The 24,098-nt window shown below is 41.1% G+C and overlaps 1 protein-coding gene across 1 annotated transcript in view; it reads right to left on the bottom strand.

Annotated features, from left to right (window-relative positions):
- Positions 1 to 205: 205 nt before the first annotated feature.
- Positions 206 to 24,098, bottom strand: part of LOC129712346 (centrosomal protein of 164 kDa-like) — a 131,872-nt gene continuing 107,979 nt past the window's right edge. Inside the window, 14 exon segments of the mRNA XM_055660699.1 lie at positions 206 to 620; positions 3,432 to 3,554; positions 6,930 to 6,996; positions 9,124 to 9,157; positions 9,159 to 9,478; positions 10,982 to 11,096; positions 13,671 to 13,778; positions 14,375 to 14,582; positions 15,642 to 15,703; positions 17,260 to 17,377; positions 18,380 to 18,564; positions 20,004 to 20,072; positions 21,967 to 22,050; positions 23,877 to 24,020. Of these exon segments, the coding sequence (XP_055516674.1) occupies positions 524 to 620; positions 3,432 to 3,554; positions 6,930 to 6,996; positions 9,124 to 9,157; positions 9,159 to 9,478; positions 10,982 to 11,096; positions 13,671 to 13,778; positions 14,375 to 14,582; positions 15,642 to 15,703; positions 17,260 to 17,377; positions 18,380 to 18,564; positions 20,004 to 20,072; positions 21,967 to 22,050; positions 23,877 to 24,020 (1,734 nt within the window). The 3' untranslated portion in view covers positions 206 to 523.

The following is a 24,098-nucleotide window of genomic DNA, read 5'->3' as shown; positions in this document are numbered from 1 at the left end:
AATTAGTAAAATCTTTATGCTGCGTCCTGGAGGAATTGTAGACCTGACCAACATGACCCACTGATTGGACTTACAGACATCATTCCCCGAGCCATAGATCGATACTTCTGGTTTCCCCGTTCATAATCAGGTTTGTTTTTCAGAGCACTCTCAGCCTGCATCATTAAACACACACACACAAAAAAAAACACACACACACAAGCCATTGAATTTGAAAATAAATAAAGCATTTTATGCATACTTTAATTAGTTATAGCTTTGGCTGAAAGCATGGTGAACTACACCAGAGTTTTTGGTATATTGCACATAACATGCTAAAAAATAATTAGCTGGATTACATAGAAAAATATTGGATAGAAAATACTTTATTGCTAACTATAACAGATTCAAGTTAAATACTATTATAGTTTGTCAAATAGCACTTTTCATTCAGAAGCCTAAGGCTGGTTTGCACAGCGCGTCACATTCTCACTGCACCCGTCTAAATATCAGTAAAGCTGCTATGAGAGGAGTCCTGAACGTTTCAGAATTGGTAGACTCGGATTTGGTTGTTTTCATCCAGTCCAAGTTGGATGAGACCTTCCATCAAGGGGGAGGAGTTTGCTGCTGCCACCAGAGACCTGATGGTGTATGTCAAGGAAAATTAACAACTTTTCACATTTACACAAATATTGCGGTGCACAAAATTACAGGAATGTCAATCTATAAACCAGTAACAGTCACTAAATGCCAGGGTCCATCATGGCCTAAAAGAGATTCCTGAGGCACGATGAGGTTCTGCATTAAAAATATATATTTTTACCAAACCAACTCAAAATAACTTCTGTGACATCTTGTGTATGGGACTAGGGGAGATTATGTGTTCGGCACGGACTAGAAGGGTCGAGATGGCCTGTTTCCATGCTGTAATTGTTATATGGTTATATGGTTATATGGTGTCACCCAAGAACCGCAGTTTCTTATATTCAGTCTGAAGATGGGGCCTGACCCAAAATGTTGGCTGTTCATTCCTTTCCACAGATGCTGCCTGACCCACTGAGTTCCTCCAGCATTTGCATTGTGTTCTGAATGCACTATATTTACCACTTATACTATGTGTACATTGGAGTCCAAACTAGAGACATTGTAATTGGAATTTAGAACATTTATATTCATCATTAATGGGACTATTATTAAAAATGGGGCAATTAAAGCTTAAAACACTTTCAAATTCCCTTACCACCTTTTATTAAGGTTACTGAAGCCACGCCAGGAACGAAGGAAGGGCTGAGGTTAGCAACACGAAGGAACTCAGTTGATAATTACTAAACAGTTGAAGAGACCTGGGCTGTTTTTTTTTCTCAGTGCTAATTCAACTACATCTTGCCTCCTCTGAGCCCTGTCTACTGATGATGTAACTCGTCTGGTTCAGTACAAACAAAAACAGGCGAAATATTTTTTTTAGAAGGCAGCACAGTGACAGATCTGCACCATCAAAAGCATGTGCCACCTGAATCAGGAAGGTCACTAGATGTGAGAAATTACTTTGGCAGTTATACTGAGGGCAGTTAGACAGAGTCTCGAAAACTGTACAAGGCATGGTAATAAAACGGTGTCTGGGGATGCTTAAAACATGTTTCCTTTTTGTTTTGTAGAATGACTCATTTGTTTTCCACCGGATAGGAGAGCTTAGAAAATTCACAATTTATTAATTAATTTGCACTGGTAACGTAGAATGCCACATTTATAGTCTTCAAGGGACAGGTCTCCCGTTGGTTCTTGACTCAGGGATATTGCAAAGAGATTCATATCATTATGATCATGTTTATCCCAAATATAATTTAACTTAAAAATTACCTTGTCTATCCCATTGTTTATGAAGGAACTGCGGATGCTGGAAAATCGATGGTAGACAAAAAACCTGGTGAAACTCAGCAGGTGAGGCAGCATCTATGGAGCCGAAACGTCAAGACCTGAAACGTCGCCTTTTTCCTTCTCTCCATAGATGCTGCCTCACCCGCAGAGTTTCTCCAGCTTTTTCGTCTATCCCTTTGGTACTTCTTGACTTGAGGATTGGAATGTCCTCTGGGCTGGCCTTCTTAATTTTGTACCCCCACATCAAGATATCATCTTAATTTTGCTCTGTTGGAAAGCATTCCTTTTTTGTTTCCCTCCTCAACACGACTAAGTCACAATTCCCCTTGAACTTTACCAAAGCAAAATTGTTTTCCAATTGAAAGATACAACATAGGGACCGGCCCTTAAGCATAGAGTCCACACCGACCATTCATACCGTTTCAATGTGATCCCACTTATGCATCTACTACTTACACACTAGCAGCAATTTACAGAGGCCAATTAAACTAAACAGCCACATATCTTTGGGATGTGGGAGGAAACTAGCGCACCCGGTGGAAACTTAGACAGTCAGAGGGAGAACATGCAAACTCCACATAGACAGGTTCGAACCCAGCTCTCTGGTGTTGTGTGGCTTTACCAGTTGCACCACTGTTGTTCCCAGTTCATCAAATTAACCAGCTATTATGGGTAGACTATGCCTATTTGGACAAATCTGAACAAGTTCAAATATAGCCAAGGATAACAACAAGCAAAAAGTAACTACACAAGTAAAAGATTCATTTCACGAGGCAGTCTGTATTGTACCTTGGCTCTGGATCCTGCAATTCCGCATTGTTTACTATATAAATATTTCAAAAAATGTTATACTCTGCAATTCCATCTCAGTTTTCAAACCCTCAGTCTTCTGGGGATAATCTTTGACATCGAACATTTCTATGATCCATGGATTAACGCAGTAACATAATACTGGCTTCTTGGTCTTCTGAAGCTACATCTGCTACAGTCCGGCTACAACAGAAATACAAGATCCATTTCATGATTGTAGAACCCACTTTTGCTTAATCATAACCAGCCAGAAACAACTTTCTTTAGACTGAAGTCTGAAGAAGGGTTTCGGCCCGAAACGTTGCCTATTTCCTTCGCTCCATAGATGCTGCTGCACCCGCTGAGTTTCTCCAGCTTTTTTGTGTAGCCTTCGATTCTCCAGCATCTGCAGTTCCTTCTTAAACAACTTTCTTTAGTTTTCCCTTTCCTTTACTGACCCGTTCTGAAGACAAGGTTTGTATTTAACATTAGTAATTTTGGATTTAAGAACCTCCGTCACCTTTCAAATGATTTTGAAAAACCCCCCACAGATGTGCAGCTTTGTGGGACGATTGGCTACTGTAAATTGTCCCAAGTGTGTGGGTGAGTGGACGAGAGAGCAGGATAATGTAGAATTTGTGTGAACGAGAGATTGATGGTCAGTGTGGACTCGGTGGTCTGAAGGGCCCATTTCCATGTTGTAGCTATCAATGATTTATGTGAGAAATAAAAACCATCTTGATCTTGAGCAGTGTTTAAAAATGATTTCTGGATCATTTGAAGGATACATTTTTGGGTCTTTTCTGAACGTTTCCAACCACTTTTTATTAGCTGCAATTACTTCTTGAATAGAAAGGCCATTCTTTTGTGGCATTTTAGAGTGGGACTGATGGAACAACTTTACCTGGTCACTGAGAGAAATAACATTCATTAGATCAATGTCAACAAAACAGTAATTTAAAATCAATACAAGACATACAATGTAGGTTGCAGAGGTAGAGCTCATCATGTAGTCAGCAACCAAAAATATATCAAACAATCTAGGTGTGAGCTGCAGGGAGGGGTTGGGTACACTGGGTTTCTATTCAATGGAGCGCAGTAGGATAAGAGGGAATCTTATAGAGGTCTACAAAATCATGAGAGGAATAGATCGAGTAGATGCACAGACTCTCTTGCCCAGAGTAGGGGAATCGAGGACCAGGTTCAAGGTCAAGGGGAAAATGTTTAATAGGAATCCGTGGGGTGACATTTTTACACAAAGGGAGGTAGGTGTGTGGAACAAGCTGCCAGAGGAGGTAGTTGAGGCTGGGACTATCCCATCGATTAAGAAACAGTTACATGTACATGGATAGGACAGGTTTGGAGGGATATGGACCATGCGCGGGCAAGTGGGAACTGGTGTAGCTGGGACATTGTTGGTCGGTGTGGGCAAGTTGGGCTGAGGGGGCCTGTTTTCACACTGTATCATTATGACTCTAATCTAATGTGCACTGAAACTGATAGTGAATCTGTATGCCCAAACCCCTATTGTGTGTGCATGATATTTAGCCAACTATACCTGCATGTAGATATACATATGCATAAAACTGTTAATAAACGCAGTGAACATCAATCTACAGACTTGAAATGAATCTTGAAATATGGATTATACTGCAAAGATAAATATACACTGGCTTATTCATATAGTACACTCAAGATAATAGATAATATAGCGCTGAAATATGGCATCACTATCCTATATATTTCTTCGATGGTTAGTTGTTTTAGTGCCTGAAAATTTTGAACAGCAGCCAACAAACTGAAGAGTGCGTGCAGATCCTGAGATGTACAAAAACCTTGTTTCCTTCAGCTACTCCTTCTCACTATGTTTTTACTGGCACCATCCTTGGAAAATTATCACTCAAAGGAAACAAAACTTTGAAAAGAAACTTCACTCTTGATAAAACAAAACAATTTCAGATTTTTCTTTGTGCAGCTGATATTTTGCAAGTGGAACATTAATTAAATCTGCATGTTTGCATAGTATAATGTTACTGTTTGCATATCACCTGGGCTGTCTGAGAACCAGGATGCTGCAATATTTACTTCACAAGCAGCCAGACGACAGGAGATATTCAAATGTTTTGTTTTACTGAGAATGGAGCTTACTGTACATTAGAGAACACAGCCGTTATGCAAATTTGATTCTTCACAGGAATAAGCACAAGAGGCGTCTGTCCACTTTGACATCAAGTGACTAGGAGGAGAGGATGTCGGTAGCATGCTCAGGTGTTGAACAAACATGACAATATTGGAATGGAGGTTTCACATGACATTACCTCATCTGCTACCGGATGAACATTTATACAGGAGAAGCTTATCTGGCTTGGGTTCAAAAGGCAACAACCTTTCTAATAGCCGTTTAGTTTAGATACAGTGTGAAAACAGGCCCTTCCACTCACCGAGTCCACACCGACCATTGATCACCCATGCACTAAATCTATGTTATTCTATTTTTGCACCCGACACGCTAGGGGCAATCTACTGAAACCAATGAACCTACACGTCTTTGGGATGTGGGAGGAAACTGGAGCACCTGGAGAAAACCCATGCAGTCACAGGGAGAAATTACAATCACTGCACAGACAGCACCCGGGATTGGACCCAGGTCTCTGTCGCTGCGCCACTGTGCCGCCAAATTGAGGATGCTCTAATGCAAACTCAATGTTAAAGATTACTCCACGTAGAATTAGTTTTGTTTAAAAGATGTATTTCTCATTTTGATGGGGAAAATTCCACTATGACCACTAACAAAAGAACATTAAAGTCTAATTGTTTAGTAATGCACCATGATTTAAAAACTCTGGGATTCTCCAGCAGTTTAATCTATTTGCCTGAATTCTGTGAGCTCTGGTCCATTGACAAATTTGACGTTAGTTCAATAGAATGCTTCAGCATAATGGAAGAAGATATAGCACATAGACACAACATCTGGAGAAGTCCAGAGGTTCTTGGATGAAAAAGGAGAAACTTAAGAATTAAGATAGCCACTGGAGGGCTGGAGTAACTCAGCAGGTCAGGCAGCATCTCTCGAGAAAAAGGATGGGTGATGTTTCAGGTTGGGACCCTTCTTCAGAAATATCTCTTTTCTCCAGAGATATTGCCAGACTCACCGAGTTATTCCTGCACTTTGCGCTATACTCTTGTCATTGGTTGATTTTCTCTACCTATGAGAACATACAGGGCAAGATTAGCAAATTTGCTGAGGATACAAAAGTGACTGGTTTTGCAGATAGTGAAGATGGTTGCAGCAGGATCTGGATCGATTGGCCAGGTGGGTTGATGGAGTTTAAATCAGAGAAGTGTGAGGTTGTATTTTGAGACGTCTAACAAGGGCAGGACCTACACAGTAAATGGTGGGTCTCTGGGGAATGTTGCAGAGCAGAGAGATCTAGGAGTACAGGTACATGGTTCCTTGAAGGTCGAGTCGCAGGTAGATAAGATGGTCAAAAAGGCTTTCGGCACATTGGCCTTCATCAGTCAGAGTATTGAGTAAAGAAGTAGGGAGGTCATTTTGCAGTTGTATAAGACGTTGGTGAGACCACAGTTAGAATATTGTGTTTATATCTGGGCACTGTATTATAGGAAAGATATTGGCAAGCTTGAAAGGATTCAGAAAGGATTTATGTGGATGTTGCCTGGACTAGAGGGTGGAGAGGTTGTGTCTGCTGGGTCTCTATTCCTTGGAGTGCAGGAGGATGAGGAGTGATCTTATAGAGGTGTACAAAATCATGAGAGGAATAGATCGGGTAGATGCGCAGAGTCTCTTGCCCAGAGTGGGAATCTAGGACCAGAGGACATAGGTTTAAGGTGAAGGGGAAAAGATTTAATAGGAAATTGAGGAGTAACATTTTCACACAAAGGGTGGTGGGTGTACGAAACAAGCTGCCAGAGGAGGTTGTTGCGGTTGGAACTATCCCATTGTTTAAGAAGCAGTTAGATAGGTACATGGATAGGACAGGTTTGAGGTTGTATGCAGGCAGGTTGTACTCGTGTAGCTGGGATATTGTTGGCCAGTGGGGGCAAGTTGGGCCGAAGGGCCTGTTTCCACACTGTATCACTCTATGACCCTATGACTCTAACAGTATTCTTTCGACCAAAACTGGAGAATTAATCTAGTCCGACCCAATTCCCATAGTAAAATTCTACACAATTGAACTGACATACAAAGGCAAAAGAAATTCATCACAATGATGATTAAGTGATAACTACTTTGGTAAAACAATCTCCCAACGTAACGGTTGTACCTTGCAGAAACATATCCCAACCCGCTCTCAGTAGGTGTTGGTTTTCCACTGAGGGTTGGTCTTCCTCCTGTCACAAGGGAACATTAAAAAATGCAATAAACACATGAATTCAAGTTGATTTTCCAATTCTAAATGAAACCCAGGTTTTATTAATTCTCACTAAAAAAAATTTCACCGAAGTTAGTGCCGTTTATAAATTCACCCACAGCTTGCAATATTAAATAGACAGCAACACAGTGCACTCAGAAATCCTTTCAGCTGAAGTCAGTGGAGTGGCTTGGAGGCAGAACGTAGCACGACTGTGATTTTAGCAACATTGTTTAGGCTGAATTTCTGGGCACGATTACTTTCTCCATTCATTCCCCAATTGATTCTTTCTTTTTTTTACACATCATGTCCAGTTCACAGGGATGGCAGATGAGCTGCCATTATGCGTTTCCCCTTGTATTTCCAATTGATAATTAAGTAGCATTGCACCAGGTCACTGTCAGAGATACAGACTTTCATAGAGAAGGCAAGGTAAATCAGAAGGTGATGATTCAATTTTGACAGCTTTTATTGCCCTATTAATGTCAATGGAAGGAAAACCTTGGCATTGCATTGATTTTGCATGTCCTGGGCTAAGAGGCTCTGCCATGGGAATTTAAAAATGTAACCAGAGGTTTTTGCTTCAATAACCTCTGCAGTACTTAATATTACAATATTGCTTTATGTTATTCAGGGGGAAAAGATCACCTTAATTCTTCCTTTGATGACATTTAATTCATGTTCTGAATTCGTGATTCACCCATTAGTGAAAGGATTCTTTCACTGTCAAAATGAATCTTAAAACATTTTAAAGAAAATACAGGAAAAGAAAGTATTTTAAATCAGGACACAAGGTGCTGGAGGAACACAGCCCGTCAGTCAGGCCGCACGTGTGGAGGTGATGGACAAATTACTTTTCGGGCTGGGGCTCTTCTTCAGATTGATTTGAAGAGCCCCAACCCAAAACATTGTCCATTCCGTCGACAGATGCTGCCTGACCCTCCGAGTTTCTCCAACGCTTTGTGCTTTCCTCAAGATTCCAGCATCTGCAGTTCCTCGTGTCTCATCAGCCTTTCAAGTCACTTTGTTGCACTTGCCTTGCAAGCAATCATCATCATGGAGGTACACAAAAATGCTGGAGAAACTCAGCGGGTGCAGCAGCATCTAAGGAGCGAAGGAAATAGGCTCAAGGTATGCCTACTTGGAAGAAGTTCTCCTCCGCCTATTTCCTTCGCTCCATAGATGCTGCTGCACCCGCTGAATTTCGCCAGCATTTTTGTGTACCTTCGATTTTCCAGCATCTGCAGTTCCTTCTTAAACATCATTATCACGGAGGTCAGTAAGATTCTTGGATTGTTCAATTTGCATCGACAAAATCTAACTTAAACGCATATAAATTCAACATGGCATTATAATAATGATTGAGGTACATGATAGATTAAAAAATATGGATTGGAACTAAAGTTTCCAGAATGGATCTATAAACTGGGGAAACATAGAACCTTTCCAAATAAAGTAATAAAAGAACAGGTGCATTTCCATCATTATCGATACATTTTTCCCCTCTGAACATGGAAACACTTGCAGGGAACGCACAAAATGACCCACATTTAAATAACATATTTCATCTCTCTGAACACCAAAACACTTTACAGCCAGGGTAGTATTTTTGACGGTAGCTGCAAAAAACCACCAATGTAAAAAGTGCCCTCAAACAGCACATAATGACCATCAAATCCACTCCAGACATTAATCGAGGGATAAATCTTGCCACGTAATTAAGGGATACTTTCTAGGGACAGAATGCACCGCAGATGCTGGAATCTGACTCAATGTGCTGGAGTAACTCAGTGGGTCAGGCCGCATCTCCAGAAGACATGGATAGGCAACGTTGTCGGTTGGGACCTTTCTTCAGAGTGATTGCAGTTGGGTGGAGAAAGCACGAAAAGAGGTAGGGGAAGTGATCTGTTGTGATAGGTAATGGGGGGGGGGGGCTACTACCTTTGGTTCTTCAAAATAATGCTGCAGGATCCTTTTATATCCATGTAAGAATGCAAGAGTGCAGGCCAGATATCAGTCAAGATGTCTCACCCAAAAGACAGCTCAGACCCCACACAACCTCAAACAAGAATATAACTTGAATAATAAAAAACGGGTAACATCTGACCTGGGAAGTACTTGCGCCACCTCTCACTTAACGCCATCGTCCAGAGATTGAGCAGCGGGATGGTGGAATGGGGCACTTGTACCTCTGTTCCAGGTCCATTGCGAAGACAAGGGAGCGGTGTTGGGAGCAAACAATGACCCACTCGTCTGGGAATCATACATCGACAGAGGCACACTGCATCCAGGAGCTGGGACGGTAAAAGCCTGTGCTGTGGAGAAAACCGGCGATTGCTGCATTCCCATTGATCCGAGAACAGAAAGTACACCGTTAAGGTCGTACGTAATTTTCTGAATGGACTCGCTGAGGTACTGCATGTTGGCATGCTGAGCAAAGGGCCACTCTGACATCAACTCTGCTGTATAAAGAGGGCAGACCAAACAGTGAGGCAAACTTACATGGCACATATACAGATACATATGTACTATAGCTCTTAATAGTTCTGTCTTTATCCAAGGTACAATTTGATTGAAGGTGAAAGATCTAATAGGAATGTGAGGGGCATCTTTATCATACAGAGGGTGGTGGGTATATGGATCGAGCTGCCAATAGATAGTTGAGGCAGGTATTATGACAACATTTAATACATATTTGCACAGGTACATGGATAGGAAAGGGTTAGGGATAGAGGCCAAATGTTGGCAGGTGGAACAAGCCTAGATTGGGCAGCATGGTTGGCAAGTGTACATTGGGCCAAAGGGCCTGAGAATTATGTCTTTTAAAAGACAGATAGACAATAGGTGCAGGAGTAGGCCATTCAGCTTCGAGCCAGCACCGCCTTTCAATGTGATCATGGCTGATCATCCACAACCAGTACCCCGTTCCTGCCTTCTCCCCATATCCCCTGACTCCGCTATCTTTAAGAGCCCTATCAAGCTCTCTCTTGAAAGTATCCAGGGAACCAACCTCCACCGTCCTCTGAGGCAGAGAATTCCACAGATATATGAAAAGGAAGGGTTTAGAGGGCTAATGGGTAAATGCAGTCAAATTAGATCTAATTTATTATGTCAACCTGGTTGGCATGCACAAGGTGGGCCGAAGGGCCTATTTCCTTGCTGTACAGCTCGATGACACGTTTACAGTCCGCGTTTCAAACCCAATCCTTTGAAACATAAATTTTGGTTTTCATGCACTTGATTCTGGTCGGTTTATAAATATTTGATTCAGTAATTGCTGTCCAATAGATTGTTTGTTACATTTTAACTGAAATAAGAATGTAGGAATCCCAAAAAAAATAATACAAGTACAAAAACCCAGTGGGAGGAATAGAGAAGCCCTTTTAAAAAAAAGTGGAATTGGAATTCACTGCTTGCCTGTTTCTCAGAGCAGTGCGAATTAAATTCAAAGCCATCAGGGATCTTCCTATCCTGCCTGATCGACCAAACATAGGTGTAACCTTGGCCCCACATATTAACCAACAAAAATTACTTTAAATCAACTCTCAGGCTGGATATACAGTCCTACAGGGAAACAGGTCATTATTCATGGTTGGGGAAAGGTATAAGGTCAATAAAGGAAAAATGATAAGGTAAACGAGTTATGAAAAAGTGATCATGCCACAAATTTACACAAAGCATGTAAGGAGACACAAGAGAACCACAAATTAGAATTAGCAGAGAGAAACCAATGCTGGAAATCCAAAGCAAGAACAGAAATGTTGTAAATATTCAGACTAGGCCAGGATTCGTGGGGCTAAAAGCAGAGTTTTAACTTGTTAACCTTTCATCGGACAGGTTCTTGAGCCAAAACGGCACCTCCATTTCTCTCGTCATTAATGCTCTCTGCTCATGGAGTATTTCCAGCATTTTGTTTTAAATAGCAGAGGAAATATTATTTAATGTAGACCTGGCAAGATGCTCACTTTTCTGCTGAGGAAAGTCAATGCTGACCATGCTGCTGACATCATCGGAATCTGTAAGGTCAAACGTGACAGCTTTCTTGCCCTCTGTGGCTTTTGGCGAGTCTTCATCTGAAAACTAACAATGCAGAATGGTCAAATTGTCTCTTGAATCCAGTGCAGGATGGTATACAAAATGATAGTTTGTCTGGTGCGTTGAGTTAGCTGACCTTATCCAGGACAGCAGCAGATGTATGCTATCCCAGGGTCAGAGAAGGGACAACTTCTCTGACAAATGTAAAGGTCCATGAGAAAAAGGGTAGAGATTGTGACCAAAGTCCTGTTGTCACAAGGAGGACATTCTCCATTTTGTTATTTCTCAATAATACCAAAAGGATTGACAATGGATCTGGCAGCTCAAAACCAGGCAGCTACGAGGTAGCGAGAGTCATCATTAATATCAGCAATGTACACAAACACAATCTATAACCGTCACTCTAATCATTACTATCAAGCCAGGTTCAATGAGGAGTGCAGACGGACATACTAAGAGCAGCATCAGACATCACTCAAAACAAGGTAACACACCAGTGAAGCTGTAACGCAGGACCAACAGCAGCAGCATGCAGAGTTGAGCAGTCCAATCATCAACAGATCAGATTGAAGCTCAGTGGCTCCACCACATCTAGCACATTAATTTACACAGCTAACGAGACAATGTGGCACTAACAATATTCCCATTCTCAGCAATGGAAGCATCCAGCATGAGTGCCAAGGACACCAATGCACCAGTAACCATGTTCAGCATAAATTCACTTGATCTCATCACAGCCTTGGCCCACACGTGAATCAAAGAAGCAAATTCAAGAACTGATATTGAATTCTCTAGCGTTAGGTAACTTGCTCGCCCTTTCTGTTTATAATGAGACTGGCCAGTTCGCTTGCCGTTTGTGTCTCCCATTCTTATTTTGTTTGTTTATTCTGGCCTGCTGGGGATATTCCCTGATCTCACAACATTCGCGCAGTGCTCAACTGCACATTTAATGACTATACTGTTTCACCTTACTGCAGATACTCCCTTTGTTCTATCGCCTGTTCTCCCCACTTTGTCTCCTAGGCTAACTCGCTTGTTTTCTTTTTTCTTATGAAGGGTGTTCTTCAGATCTGATGAAGGGCCTTCAACCTAAAATATTAACTATTTATTTCCCACAGATCATGCTCGACCTGTTTAGCGTGATAGAATATTGACTGAGAGTCAGAAGGCAAAGAGTGGGAATTTTCTGTTTGACTGCCAGTGACTAAAGGTGTTCCCCAGGGGTTGGCGATGGGACTGCTACATTTCACACTGTATATTAATGAATTGGATGATGGAATTGATGGCTTTGTGGCCAGGTTTGCGGATTATATGAATTTAAGTGAAAGGGCAGGTAGTGTAGAGGAAGCAGGGAGTCTGCAGAACGACTTGGACTGGTCGGGAAAGTGGGCAAAGAAGTGGCAGATGGAATACAGCGTAGTAAAGTGTGCAGTCACGCAACTTGATAGTGGGAATAAAAACGTAGACTATTTTCTAAATGTGGAGAGGATACAGAAATCAGAGGTGCAACAGGACTTGGGAGTGCTGGTGCAGGATTCCCATTAGGTTCATTTGCAGGTTAAATCGGTAGAATGGAAGGCAAATGCAATGCAAGCATTCATTTCGAGAGGACTTGAATACAATAGCTGGATGTACCTGGAGAATAGATGTACCTGGAGAAAGATGAGGAGGAATTTATTTAGCCAAACGAAGGTGAATCTGTGGAATTCATTACCAGACGGCTGTCGAGGTTATGGGGAGAAGGCAAGAGCATGGGGTTGAGAGGGAAAGATAGATTAGTCATGATTGAATGGCAGAGTAGACATGATGGGCCGAATGGCCTAATTCTGCTCCAATAACTTATGAACCCAAGCACAAATCACTATACACAACACTTGTAAATATTGCCAAAGAGAAAAAGACCCATTTGTGCCTTCACTTTGTTTCCTGTGAGCCAGCCAATATTTTAATCTTGCCATTGTGTTACCTTCTACACCAGGAGCTTTGATTTTCCACAAACTCTCCACTTGTCATGCTGAGTGCACCTCCAAACATTTGCAAGAAGCTGGACACCATCCAGAACAGAGTAATCTGCTTGATTGGCATCCAGTCCACCCTAAACTTCCAGTCTGTCCATCGCCACAGGCCAGAAGCTGCCGTCTGTAAACCAATTGTAATTATATCCCCAGCATCTCCCAAATCTGTAACCATCAAAAAGAAAAGGCAGCACATGCACGTGAATAACCCACTCCCCCAACATGATTACTTTCCAGTCGCACATTAACCTGATTTGGAAATATACTGCCATTCCCTCGTTATGGTTAGGTTTAACTCCTTGAACTCCCTCCCAGAAGTTCTGTGGAAGCACAGTTCCAAAAGAACTGCAGTGGTTCAGTGCTCATAGTTTACAGTTTTCTAAATGACAATTCAGGATGGGCAATAATTGCTGGCCTAGCCAAAAAAGCATACATCTTGAACAACAATTTGGATAAAATAAAGAAACAGGATTTGTCCTCAGAGGTACACTCCCATGAGAGACCTGTGCTTGCATTTAGTAGTCCTCCCTTTTCTAGGTGTCAGGGAGTGAACTGCTACCCTGGGCCTCTTGACTCTATAGGGGAGTCCTCCAATTAAACCCACCCCTTCTGCAAAAGACGACTCCAGCTGATTTAATTTTTCTTCCTTCTTTCGTAGCAACTCCTGTCCCTTCTTCATCGTTAACTTCATCTCATCCAGATGCCGGGCTTCCTGAAGCAACACAGAAGAACAGGAGCAATGAGACAGGCACCCAAGCAAGAGGATACAAAGCGCTCGCGTGATATTCACAGCTATAGAAAAACCGGCACTATTGGCAATCATTCTTCCAAATCACAGTCGTCGGAATGTGGCAAATTTGTTACCAATACCAAAGAAGGCCCATGCAACTTCAGGTGACATTTAGTCACCAAAAAAAAAATCAGGTTCCAAACTTATCTCAATGTTAGTCTAGCCATATCTATTAGAAGAGTACATACCTTGCTAGAGTGAGATTAGATACTGAGGACAAAACTACAAGCAATATTACTTGTTGAAATTGATTAGACTTACAACCAAAAAATGTTTATTTGACAGGGTTACCATAAGGTTACCAATGCTGTGAGATCTTACAAAAGTAAAGCATAAAAGAGATTGAGATGTAAAATGCTAACTTTAAGAAGATCCTGACTTTGATTGGTTAAACATGTCACAAATTTATATTATTCTCCCAAAAGATATTCTAATCTATTATTAATGTATAAAATGTGAAGAAGGAAGAGCTTGCTTTACCGTAAGTTGGGGCCTCTGTGCATTTCTGAATTCCTCACCTGATCCAGGTTTTTCCAGACATCCTGCAGAATCTGTGAGCTCTCTGGGTCCTGCACCTGGTCTTGTGCTTTCCTCATGTCATGCCTCCACTGCTGCTTGGCTGACTTGAGCGCTGTCTGCCGCTTCCTCAGGGAGCGGGTCTGTTTCACGAGGAACTCCTTGGCTTTATTGATAGACAGCCCTTCCGCGGAGATATAGTATCGTACACTGTCAAAGGTAAATGAGCCAGTCATTTTAACTATTGATTTAAATCAGTCAGCTTCAAATCTTTACAGATCATAATTACCTTTTCTCCTATTGTTCCTGAAAGCAAGATTGTTCACAACTTATCTTTTTCAGCACTGAAAATCTCCACCGATCTCATGTCTTTTAGTTTAGAGATACAGCGCGGGTAAAGTCAGTTCTGCCCACCCAGTCTGCGCCAACCAGCCACCCCCATAGACTAATAGTATCCTACATACTACAGACAATATACAATTTTACCGAAGCCAATTAACCTACAAACTTGTACGTCTTTGGAATGTCTTCTCCCTGCTATATACAGACGGTTAAAATGATTTGATTACGCCTCATTCTAACTTCCTAATTTGGTTAATCTTCATTCCTAAAGACTGCCCAATGAGACTCAACTGTCATTTATTTAACATATGGTATGATCAAGGGTGATTGTCAGAAACATAGTCTTAGGGCATGAAAGAATAGAATGATGTCAACTCGGTACAGGCTCACCAAAATATGTGCCAACTTCCTTGAAATATTATCCTTTAGTTGATGCGGGAGGAGAAAAACCTGTTGGTTGAATAGTTAATATGGCATGTATATACTGGCAATGGATAGTTGACGGTAGGTTCCGCCTCTGACAAAGACCGCAAAAGGGGGAAAATCCAAACTTTTCAACTTTATTGATTGATGACTGATTTATTAGTGTGAATTTTATTTAACTGATTAAATATAAATTCTCCTGCTGTCAAAATGGGGTCAAAACTCTTGTCTCTGGATGAGGAGTCAAGGCCTCTGAATGTTTGGCCATTCATTTAACTACCCTGCACCCCCAGTCTATACTATTAACTTTTTCTATGGAGAGTAGGCAAGTACAGGATACCGAGTTGGATGATCAACCATGATCATATTGAATGGCAGTGCAGGCTCGAAGGGCAGAATGGCCTACTCCTGCACCTATTTTCTATGTTTCATCATGCCAGAATGAAATAGTGTAAATTAAACAGGAAAAAAATAACATACATATATTGTATATTTTGCACATACTTATCCACACTGACTTGTTCATCCTCAGTTTTGGGAATGGGAGAGCTACTGTGATTCGGGAACTGCAGAGTTAAAAATAAATGAAAGGTAATCATTGTGCTTTAAAATTCGAGTAAATATTAATCAACTTGCAATTCAGCCAAATCAAAATAGGTGCTTTCCTGAAACACTAAAAGTAAATGGTTGATTTTGATAAATTAAGGATGAAGAAAGAACATTTTGCCAGTTTGTTCATTTGTAAAGATCAGCAGAAATAGAACACCTAATAAAGTTCAGAACAAACTGCTGCAGGAACTCCAGTGGATGTGTTTTGCCATACCTGTGTCTTCAGCCCACCAAGTCCACATAGACCATTAATCAGTGGAAGGAAATGGACAAACAAGATTTGGGTCAGGACCCTTCTTCAGAATGATTGCAGCATCTGCAGCCTCTGGTGTCTCCACCTCACAGAGTTATTTATTATCCCAGTGTACAATTCTATAATTCTTCCAGGTTATCTAATTAGCTGGTGTACCAATTGATTAATACAATGCGGTTTCTTTCTTTTCTGTTTAACTGTATTATTTGCAGCATAAAGCTGCTCAAACTTGAGGAAAATCGACATTAATAAGACAATGTTACCTGGCAGTCCCTAAATGTGGATGATCTGGAAAATGTTAGATGTTTCATAGTGAAGGAGGAACAGTTCTGTTTTTAACATCAGGGGAAAGTTGCAGCAGCTTTGTCTCATCTCTGGCTGGAGTGCATGAAGCAGAAAGAGGCACTGAGGGTGGAAACGCTTGAAGTCCCTGCAAGGACATTCTTGAAATGGAAAATAAAATGTAAATGCTGAAAATCAGAAATAAGAGGAGAAAACAGTGGAGCAGTTGGTAGAGCTGCTGCCTCACAGCGTCAGGGACCCGGGTTCGATCCTGACCTAGGGTGCTATTTGCGTAAAGTTTGCAGGTTCTGCTGAGACCATGTGGGTTTTCGCCAGGTACTCCAGATTCCTCCCACATTCCAAATATATGTAGGTTAATTGGCTTCTGCAAATTGTCCCAAATGTGTCGGGAGTGGATGTGAAAGTGGGATATCATACAACTAGTGTGAACGAATGGTCAATGATCTATGTGGATTTGGTGGGCTGAAGGGCCCGTTTCCATGCTGTATCCTTCAATAAAAAGCGTAGGAAAAACAGAACACATTCTCATCTATAAAGATCTGATATATGTTTTTAAAACAAATCACATTATTAATTAATGATTCTACCATGAAATATTATTGCACATCTCTATCTGGATTCTGGTGGATTTGCTCTTTGCAATAGCTCCTCTTTTTAGTAGAAATTAGCACTTGTCAAACAAAAGACACAGATAATCTGGTCTGTTAAAATAGCTAACCTTGACATTAAAAATTCAATGTGGAAGACCAAATCTCAACAAAACAATGGTGTGCAACCATTTTGCTTTAATTTTAGTACAAACCAAAAGGTTTGGAGAAATATGATGTACCTTTTTAGCTTGAGAAAGATGATGTCTAAGGGAGATATAACGATAGGCTTAGGGGTCCTAATTGTTGAGGAACAATTTTGGCAAAGTACAGACTGAGAAAGGTCATATTTGCTTTCAATGTTACTCACTTCCTTCTTTAAATCCTCAATATGAAGTTCATCCCCTTCTGCGCCACCAGAGGCTCCATTGATTACAGGTTTCTCATTTAAGGTATTTTGCTTCTTTTTAATTGTCACTTCCAATTCACTAGAAGAGAACGACTTGTCAGACAATTGCACTACGGCAGACATCACAAGCATCTTTAGTTGTACCTCAATTTAGAAAGACTGTGTTCTCTTGCTGGGTCCCATTCTCCATTGATTCTCCAAATATAAATATTGAATAAACATTATGGTTTTATGATTTTACACCGCTCCCCTTCTATCTTTGCTCAGATACCACCTATCGGGGAGGGAGTGGAATCTCCAAGTTGAAAACCTGTGTGTTAAACAAAATTAATCCATGCCATTCATTCAGCTGTTACACATCTCAAAAATATTTGGATGGGAAGTAGGTCATATAATGGCTTTGTAGTTAATTAACTATGCCGAGGTCTTGACAGGATGATGCTGGAGGCATTATTATTATTTGTCATTATTTGAAGAGGCAAAGGCAATCTTGGCAACAACCCCTGCGCCTATGACGTCTGATAACTAGCTATCTACCTCTTGGCTGTTAATGGAACTTATGGTGAAGCAGCAGCTGCATTTCCTTCAGAACAATTTATCAGGTGAAGCAGACACAGCATGCAAACCTGTACACTAGCATAATCAGAACAATGACTTTTTTACCCTCAAATATCAAATCTGTATTGTATTTGGGAGTTTAGTTTCACAGAGACAACAGCATGGAAACCTTGGTCAGGTTACCGAGGTCTCTGGTGCTGTCAACTCTACTGACTATGCCACACTGAGTCCACGCCAACAACAATCGATCTATGTAACTCACTTTCTCATCCACTCCCTACACATTATGGGCAATTTACAGAGGACAATTAACCTGCACTTATTCGGGATGTGGGAGGAAACTGGAGCACCCAGGGGAAACCAACACGGTCACAGAGAGAACGAGCAAGTTTCACTGGGAGCATTCACCATTTGTTTTGTTGATGCATCACAAAACTCTCCGACTTCACACACTGTATGTTATGTACACCCCTACATTGTCTCCTCAGCATCCTTTCAAGTCAGGTGAGCAACACCAAGATACCTGATTCTATTCTGGAGTCGCTGGCTTTCATTTCTGAGTGTGTCGACCTCTGTTTGCAGTTCCACCTGTTGGCCCTGTAGCTTGTCCAAGTTCTGGAGGGACAGGCGAATTGAATCTTGCAAAGTGGACTGCTCTTGTTTTGCTTTTTCTACTTCGTGTTTACTTGGTTGGGAAATAATTATTTTCTGTAAATATAAATTAAAAAAAATTCATATGAAGTCAAGTAACTGGCTGCCGTGTTTCAGTGAGCATTTCCTAAGAAATTAAAGCTCATAGTTAAGACTCATCTAGACTATATAGTTACTGGAGATGTTGAAATTTTGCATGGAACTCAATGTGCTTGAGTAACTTAGCAGGTCAGGCAGTATCTTTGGTGAAAACCATTACCTCCCACCCCACCCCCACCTATATTATCCCCTCTGGCTTTCACTCTTCTTCTCTCCTTATCTAACAATCTCATGTCTCCTTGACCCCTTTTCGTCTCCTTTTCATCTCTAGTCTTTAGCCACCCATTTGCCAATCCAATTCCCCCTCACCTGTATCTATCCATCCATCGCATGCCAGGCTTTGTCCCACCCCCATCCCTTTTCCAGCTTACTACGCCCTCCTAAGATCAGTCTGAAGAGGAGTGCACAAAACCAAAATGTTGCCTCTCCGTATCCTCCAGAGATGCTCCCTGACTCTCTCAGTCACTCCAGCACCTTGTGTTCTATACCGCAACAGTATTTATTGACTTTACATCCCGACTGATTTTTTTAAGAACATACACGACTAAACATTTTGGGGAAGATGGGGAAAGAAACTGTGACTGGCAATTCCTCAAAAGCAGAAGCCTCATTAAAATGAACAGCTGGATCCCCATCCAACCAGAAGGAGAGGCTGGGAGTGGGGTGTGTGTGTGTGTGTGTGTGTGTGTGTGTGTGTGTGTGTGTGTGTGTGTGTGTGTGTGCGCAAGGAGGGAGGTGGCTTGTTGACAGCAGAAGATTTGTTAGGAGCTGGTGCAGCACTCTTGCTTCCTTCATCAACCCTTGATCGAGAATCCCCCATCTTAGGTCTAGTTTTAGATTTAAGTCACGTGTACTGAGATACAGTGCTCAGGTTTATTCCTTTAGCTGCTCACTTCCTATGTCTTGGCATTTAAAATTACTTCAATCACTACAATGAGGTCAGTTGTTTTCTTTCAGCAATTTCCTCAAAGGACACTAAAAAGGAAACAAATGGTATAGGTGCATGCCAGGCTATGTAGAGAGGGAAAGTACAAAAGAACACAAAGTGCAGGAGTAACTCAGCAGGTCAGGCAGCAACTCTGGAGTACATGGATAAGTGACCTTTCAGGTCGAGACCCTTCTTGACCTGCTCAGTTACTCCAGCATTCTTGTGTCCTTTTGTGTATTAGCCAGCATCTGCAGATCCTTCCTGCTACAGAAAGAGAAAGTAAATGGTTTTGTGAAAGATTTCATCCAGAATCGCAGGTAGACAAAAATGCTGGGGAAACTCAGCGGGTGAGGCAGCATCTATGGAGCGAAGGAATAGGTGACGTTTCGGGTTGAGACCCTCCTTCATCCAGAATGGCATTCACCATGTTTTATCAGTGCGCATACCATCGGGCAAGGTGAGCACTTACAGCTTGGTCTCTCTGCAGCTCATCTTCCTCTGCACAGAGCTGTTGCTTCCTCAGCTTCAATGACATTTCCTGAAATGTACAAGAAACATTGTGCGTCACAAAGGTAACCTGGTGGATCCAGGGATGCTGCACTACTGCTGTATTATTTTTTTTTAGCAAGGGTTATTGAAACAAGGGGTGTGTTTCCACATGTAGTTTGGTGACATTCAGCACAATCTATTATTTCATGGGACAAAAGATCTATTCTGGATGGATGAATTAAAAATGATATCCCTTGTTTGTAATTGTCTTGTGTGGGTTTAACCCAATGTTTACTTGAAAAAAACTGAGTTTATATTACAGATGGCTAACTCAGCAGAACTAACCAGTTCTGATACAAGCAGAGAAGAGGAGGTGCCTGCAATTATTGAATTCTATATTAAGACTTCTCTGATAAAGGAAATAGATCCTTTGTCTATCTGGGTACATCATTTTACATTTCAATTAAACCCAATCTCAATCTTTTCTGACCCAAAGAGGAAATCTTTGACTATCCAGTCTTTCTGAACAGTTAAAATACTTCACTCCTGGAAAAATCCCTGTAAACCTCTGAACCATCTATTTTTAAAAAACAAGTTGCATGCATACTTTCTGCAGTGTGGAGTCAGGCTTACACACAGTGCTTAAGCTGCAGACTAAGGTTAAAAAAAATACAGCTAACAAACGATGCCCGTGCTTATACGCAGTACTTAATTAAAAGAGTATAATGTCTTATAAGTCATTTTTAACCATCCTCTCAATCCCTCTGGTACCTTCAGCGATCTATGGTGTTTGAACTCCAGGTTCGTAAGTACACCGCGATTTCATGTATTATCTTATGTGTTATTTTCTGTTCCCTTGTTGTCTTTATATATACTGTGAGCTACTTCTATAGCTCCCGGTATATGTTGTAAGCCAGTCTAATTGTACCCATGTTTGAAAGGGTGTTGTAATATTAAATCTCAGCAGATGCTCCCATTTTCCCTTTGCCAGTGTGTTCTGTAATGAAGAATATCAAGAACTATTTTTGGTGCTGTGCTAGTCTGGACTAGTGACAACTGCCTACCATGCTTCAGACAAGGATCAGGAACTTCCCAACTCTAACTATTTTGATGTAATTTCTGTATTTGCTTCTTACAATGGTGTTCTGTTCCAACCATATACTCGAGTTTTAGACCCATGCTTGGTTTTAATCCATTTAATCTTCTTTTTGCATTTCATTTCTTTTATTTTTGTTATTTAATCATTCCTGGTCTCCATAGACCTCACCTTCCCAACGTTTTCCTGATTCTGCATTTGCTTAAAAGCTGTCCATCTCCATAATCTTCCAATCATCAGTGAAGATTACTCTTGCTTTCTCTTTCTCTAATCTTGCCAAAACTATTGAGTGTCCCTGACATTTTGTATTTTAATTTCAGAAACAGTTCCAGTCCTTTCCTGGAATAATGACTAAAGTTACGCGACTCGTCCAACATATACATTTTCTGAAACATTTTTATTGAAGCAAGAATAACACTGCAAATGTTGTGTAGAAAGGAACTGCAGATGCTGGTCTATACCAAAGATAGACACAAAGTGTTGGTGTAACTCAGTGTGTCAGGCAGCATCTCTGGAGAAAAAGGAAGTGTGACATTTTGGGTCAGGACAATTCATCAGTTTGAAGAAGGGTCCAGACCAGAAACGTCACCCATCCTTTTTCTCCAGAGATGTTGCCTGACCCGCTGAGTTACTCCAGCACATTGTGTCTATCTTCCCTGTAAATGCTGTGGCAGATTAATAGGTCAGAAGAGATTGCAATGTCAATAATGATTCAACACACAAACAAATGAATTGTGTTGGTATTTTTCATAAGCTAATTTATGTGGCTTTGAAATAGAAAACCTGCCACGTTGAGACTGAATTAGCTCTTGTTCTCTCTGTGTTGTGTGGCATCAAGTTCACCTACCTGATTTTGCAGCAGATTGCACTTGGCTTTCAGTTCTTTGCCTCTCATCTCCAGCTGCTCCTCGGACTTCTGAACCTTTGATTCCTGCAGGTGCAAGGATACATTATGAATGTGGTTCTTGTGCAAATAAACTTAAGTAACAACCTATTTTCTATTGCTGATAGAAAAGATCTTTAGCACTGAAATTGCTGCATTTTTATTTAGTGGCAATCTTTGTTGTTATGAACTGTTCTAAAGTAGAAAATGTCATGTAACTCCTTATATATATGTCAGTCGGGGAAGCTAGATTCACTTCTACATTTTAAGTTCATAAATAACTTTTTGTTTGGAATTATTTTTCATCTATAACAATATAAAGCATTGAAAAAATACAAAAATGACATTCCAAAGATTATTGCATTTGGAGTTTTGCGTGCAGTTCTAGTCTGCTCATTACAAGAAGTGTTAATTCTGGCTAAATTGGGGCAGCTAGGATTTCAAAATGGAGTTAGGTTTCAGGGTTGCTGGGAGATTTGGTTAAATTGGAATTACTCTCTGCAGCGCTGGGACAAGCTGCGGAGAGGTGCCAGAGTGTCTGGAGCTTAAATACAATTTGCAAGCAAAGAATGGGAAGCCCTACAAACCCCGTCAATCTGATGCAAAATGCATAGAATGGATTTGATGGCTGCTAACCAGACATACACCTTGTAAATAATTGTAAATAATGTTGCAGAGTTGCAGACTTTGCCAAGTGTTGATTGGATGAGGTGTTGAGCCTTGCCTTGGTTTTCTGTAAATCAGGGTAAATATTTCAAAATATTCCTCTCGAAGTCTATTTTGAATACAATGTATTGAAATGTTGTATCCTTGGGTTAGGGGAATGCCTGTTATGTATGGGGTTAATCGATATCTGTAATTGGGTTACTGAGAGACCTCTCGAGGTCCCGGGACATATAAAAGTCCGCGATCACGAGGCTCAGCATCAATCTTCTGGGAGAGCGCTCGGGACTGTGTGAACTTCTGGAGTGTCTCTGTCTGAGCAAGGCCTAGAGGGCTTCAACAGGCAGACGCGAGGATTGAACCCGAGGTGGGAAAGGTACAGTGTGTGATCTGTGACGCGCTCTTAGTAAAATAAAATGTAGTTGTTTCAAGTGCTTGATTCAGTGTTTTTACTGAAACTAGACTGGGGGGAAGCTTGGAAACGAGCAATTATCAGAAGGATGTGGAGAATTTGGAAAATATGAAAAGGAGGTGTACCAGAATAATGCCTAGATTAGAGGCTATCAGCTACAGGGAGGGGTGGCATGGACATGGATTGTTTTATATAGAATGCCGGAAGTTGTGGGGAGATTTGGTAGAAGTATATAAAATTGAGAGGTATGGATCGTGTAGATGTTCAAAACTTAAATCCCAGGACAGAAATATCAAATACTAGAGGGCATAGCTTTAAGGTGAGAGATGCAATGTTTAAAGGAAATGCGCATGACAAGTCGTTTCTTTTCATACTGAGGAGTGAGTGGCTGGAATGTGCTGCCTGTTAAGTTTGGTATACCTGTATGTATGGTATATCTGATCTGTTTGGATAGCATGCAAATCAAAGCTTTTCACTGTACCTTGGTACTTCTCAATGTACCTCTAAACCTATGTTCAATGCACATTTGCCACATGCAATTGAGGATCAGTCTACCCAAGTGCTCTGAGGTGCAACTATCGATTAAGCTTCTTGATGAATATCTGAAACAAGTCACAGGTTGCTCTTAGCTTAGCAATGTTGTTCATTTGAATCATTCTTCACATAACTCCTTAAGTGGGTAACAAAGTTAGTGAGAAGTGTATTATCGTTCTGACCCTCAGGGGAGTGATCAAGTTGTCTGCACTTTTCGTTCAGCTGGTATTTTGCAATCATTCAGATTAGCGGCTTTCATGCTTACTTTTTTTCCATACGACTTTCTCAACTCACTGAGTCGCCTCTCCAGCTCCTGACGAAGATCTGAAATCTCCCGCTCGTGAAACTTAGTCAGGCGTTCGTGCTCTTCCTGCACCTGCTTTAGAAGGTTACTTCTCTGCTCTTGCTCCTGAACAATGCCAATGAACACACTTGTCAGGCCAACCAAAGTAATGGATATGGAAACATATAGCATCGTCATTTACAA

The sequence above is a fragment of the Leucoraja erinacea genome, chromosome 32 (assembly GCF_028641065.1).
Source record: "Leucoraja erinacea ecotype New England chromosome 32, Leri_hhj_1, whole genome shotgun sequence".
Taxonomy (NCBI): domain Eukaryota; kingdom Metazoa; phylum Chordata; class Chondrichthyes; order Rajiformes; family Rajidae; genus Leucoraja; species Leucoraja erinaceus.
The sequence above is the reverse complement of the archived record's forward strand: the minus strand, read 5'-3'. Positions and strand labels throughout refer to the sequence as shown.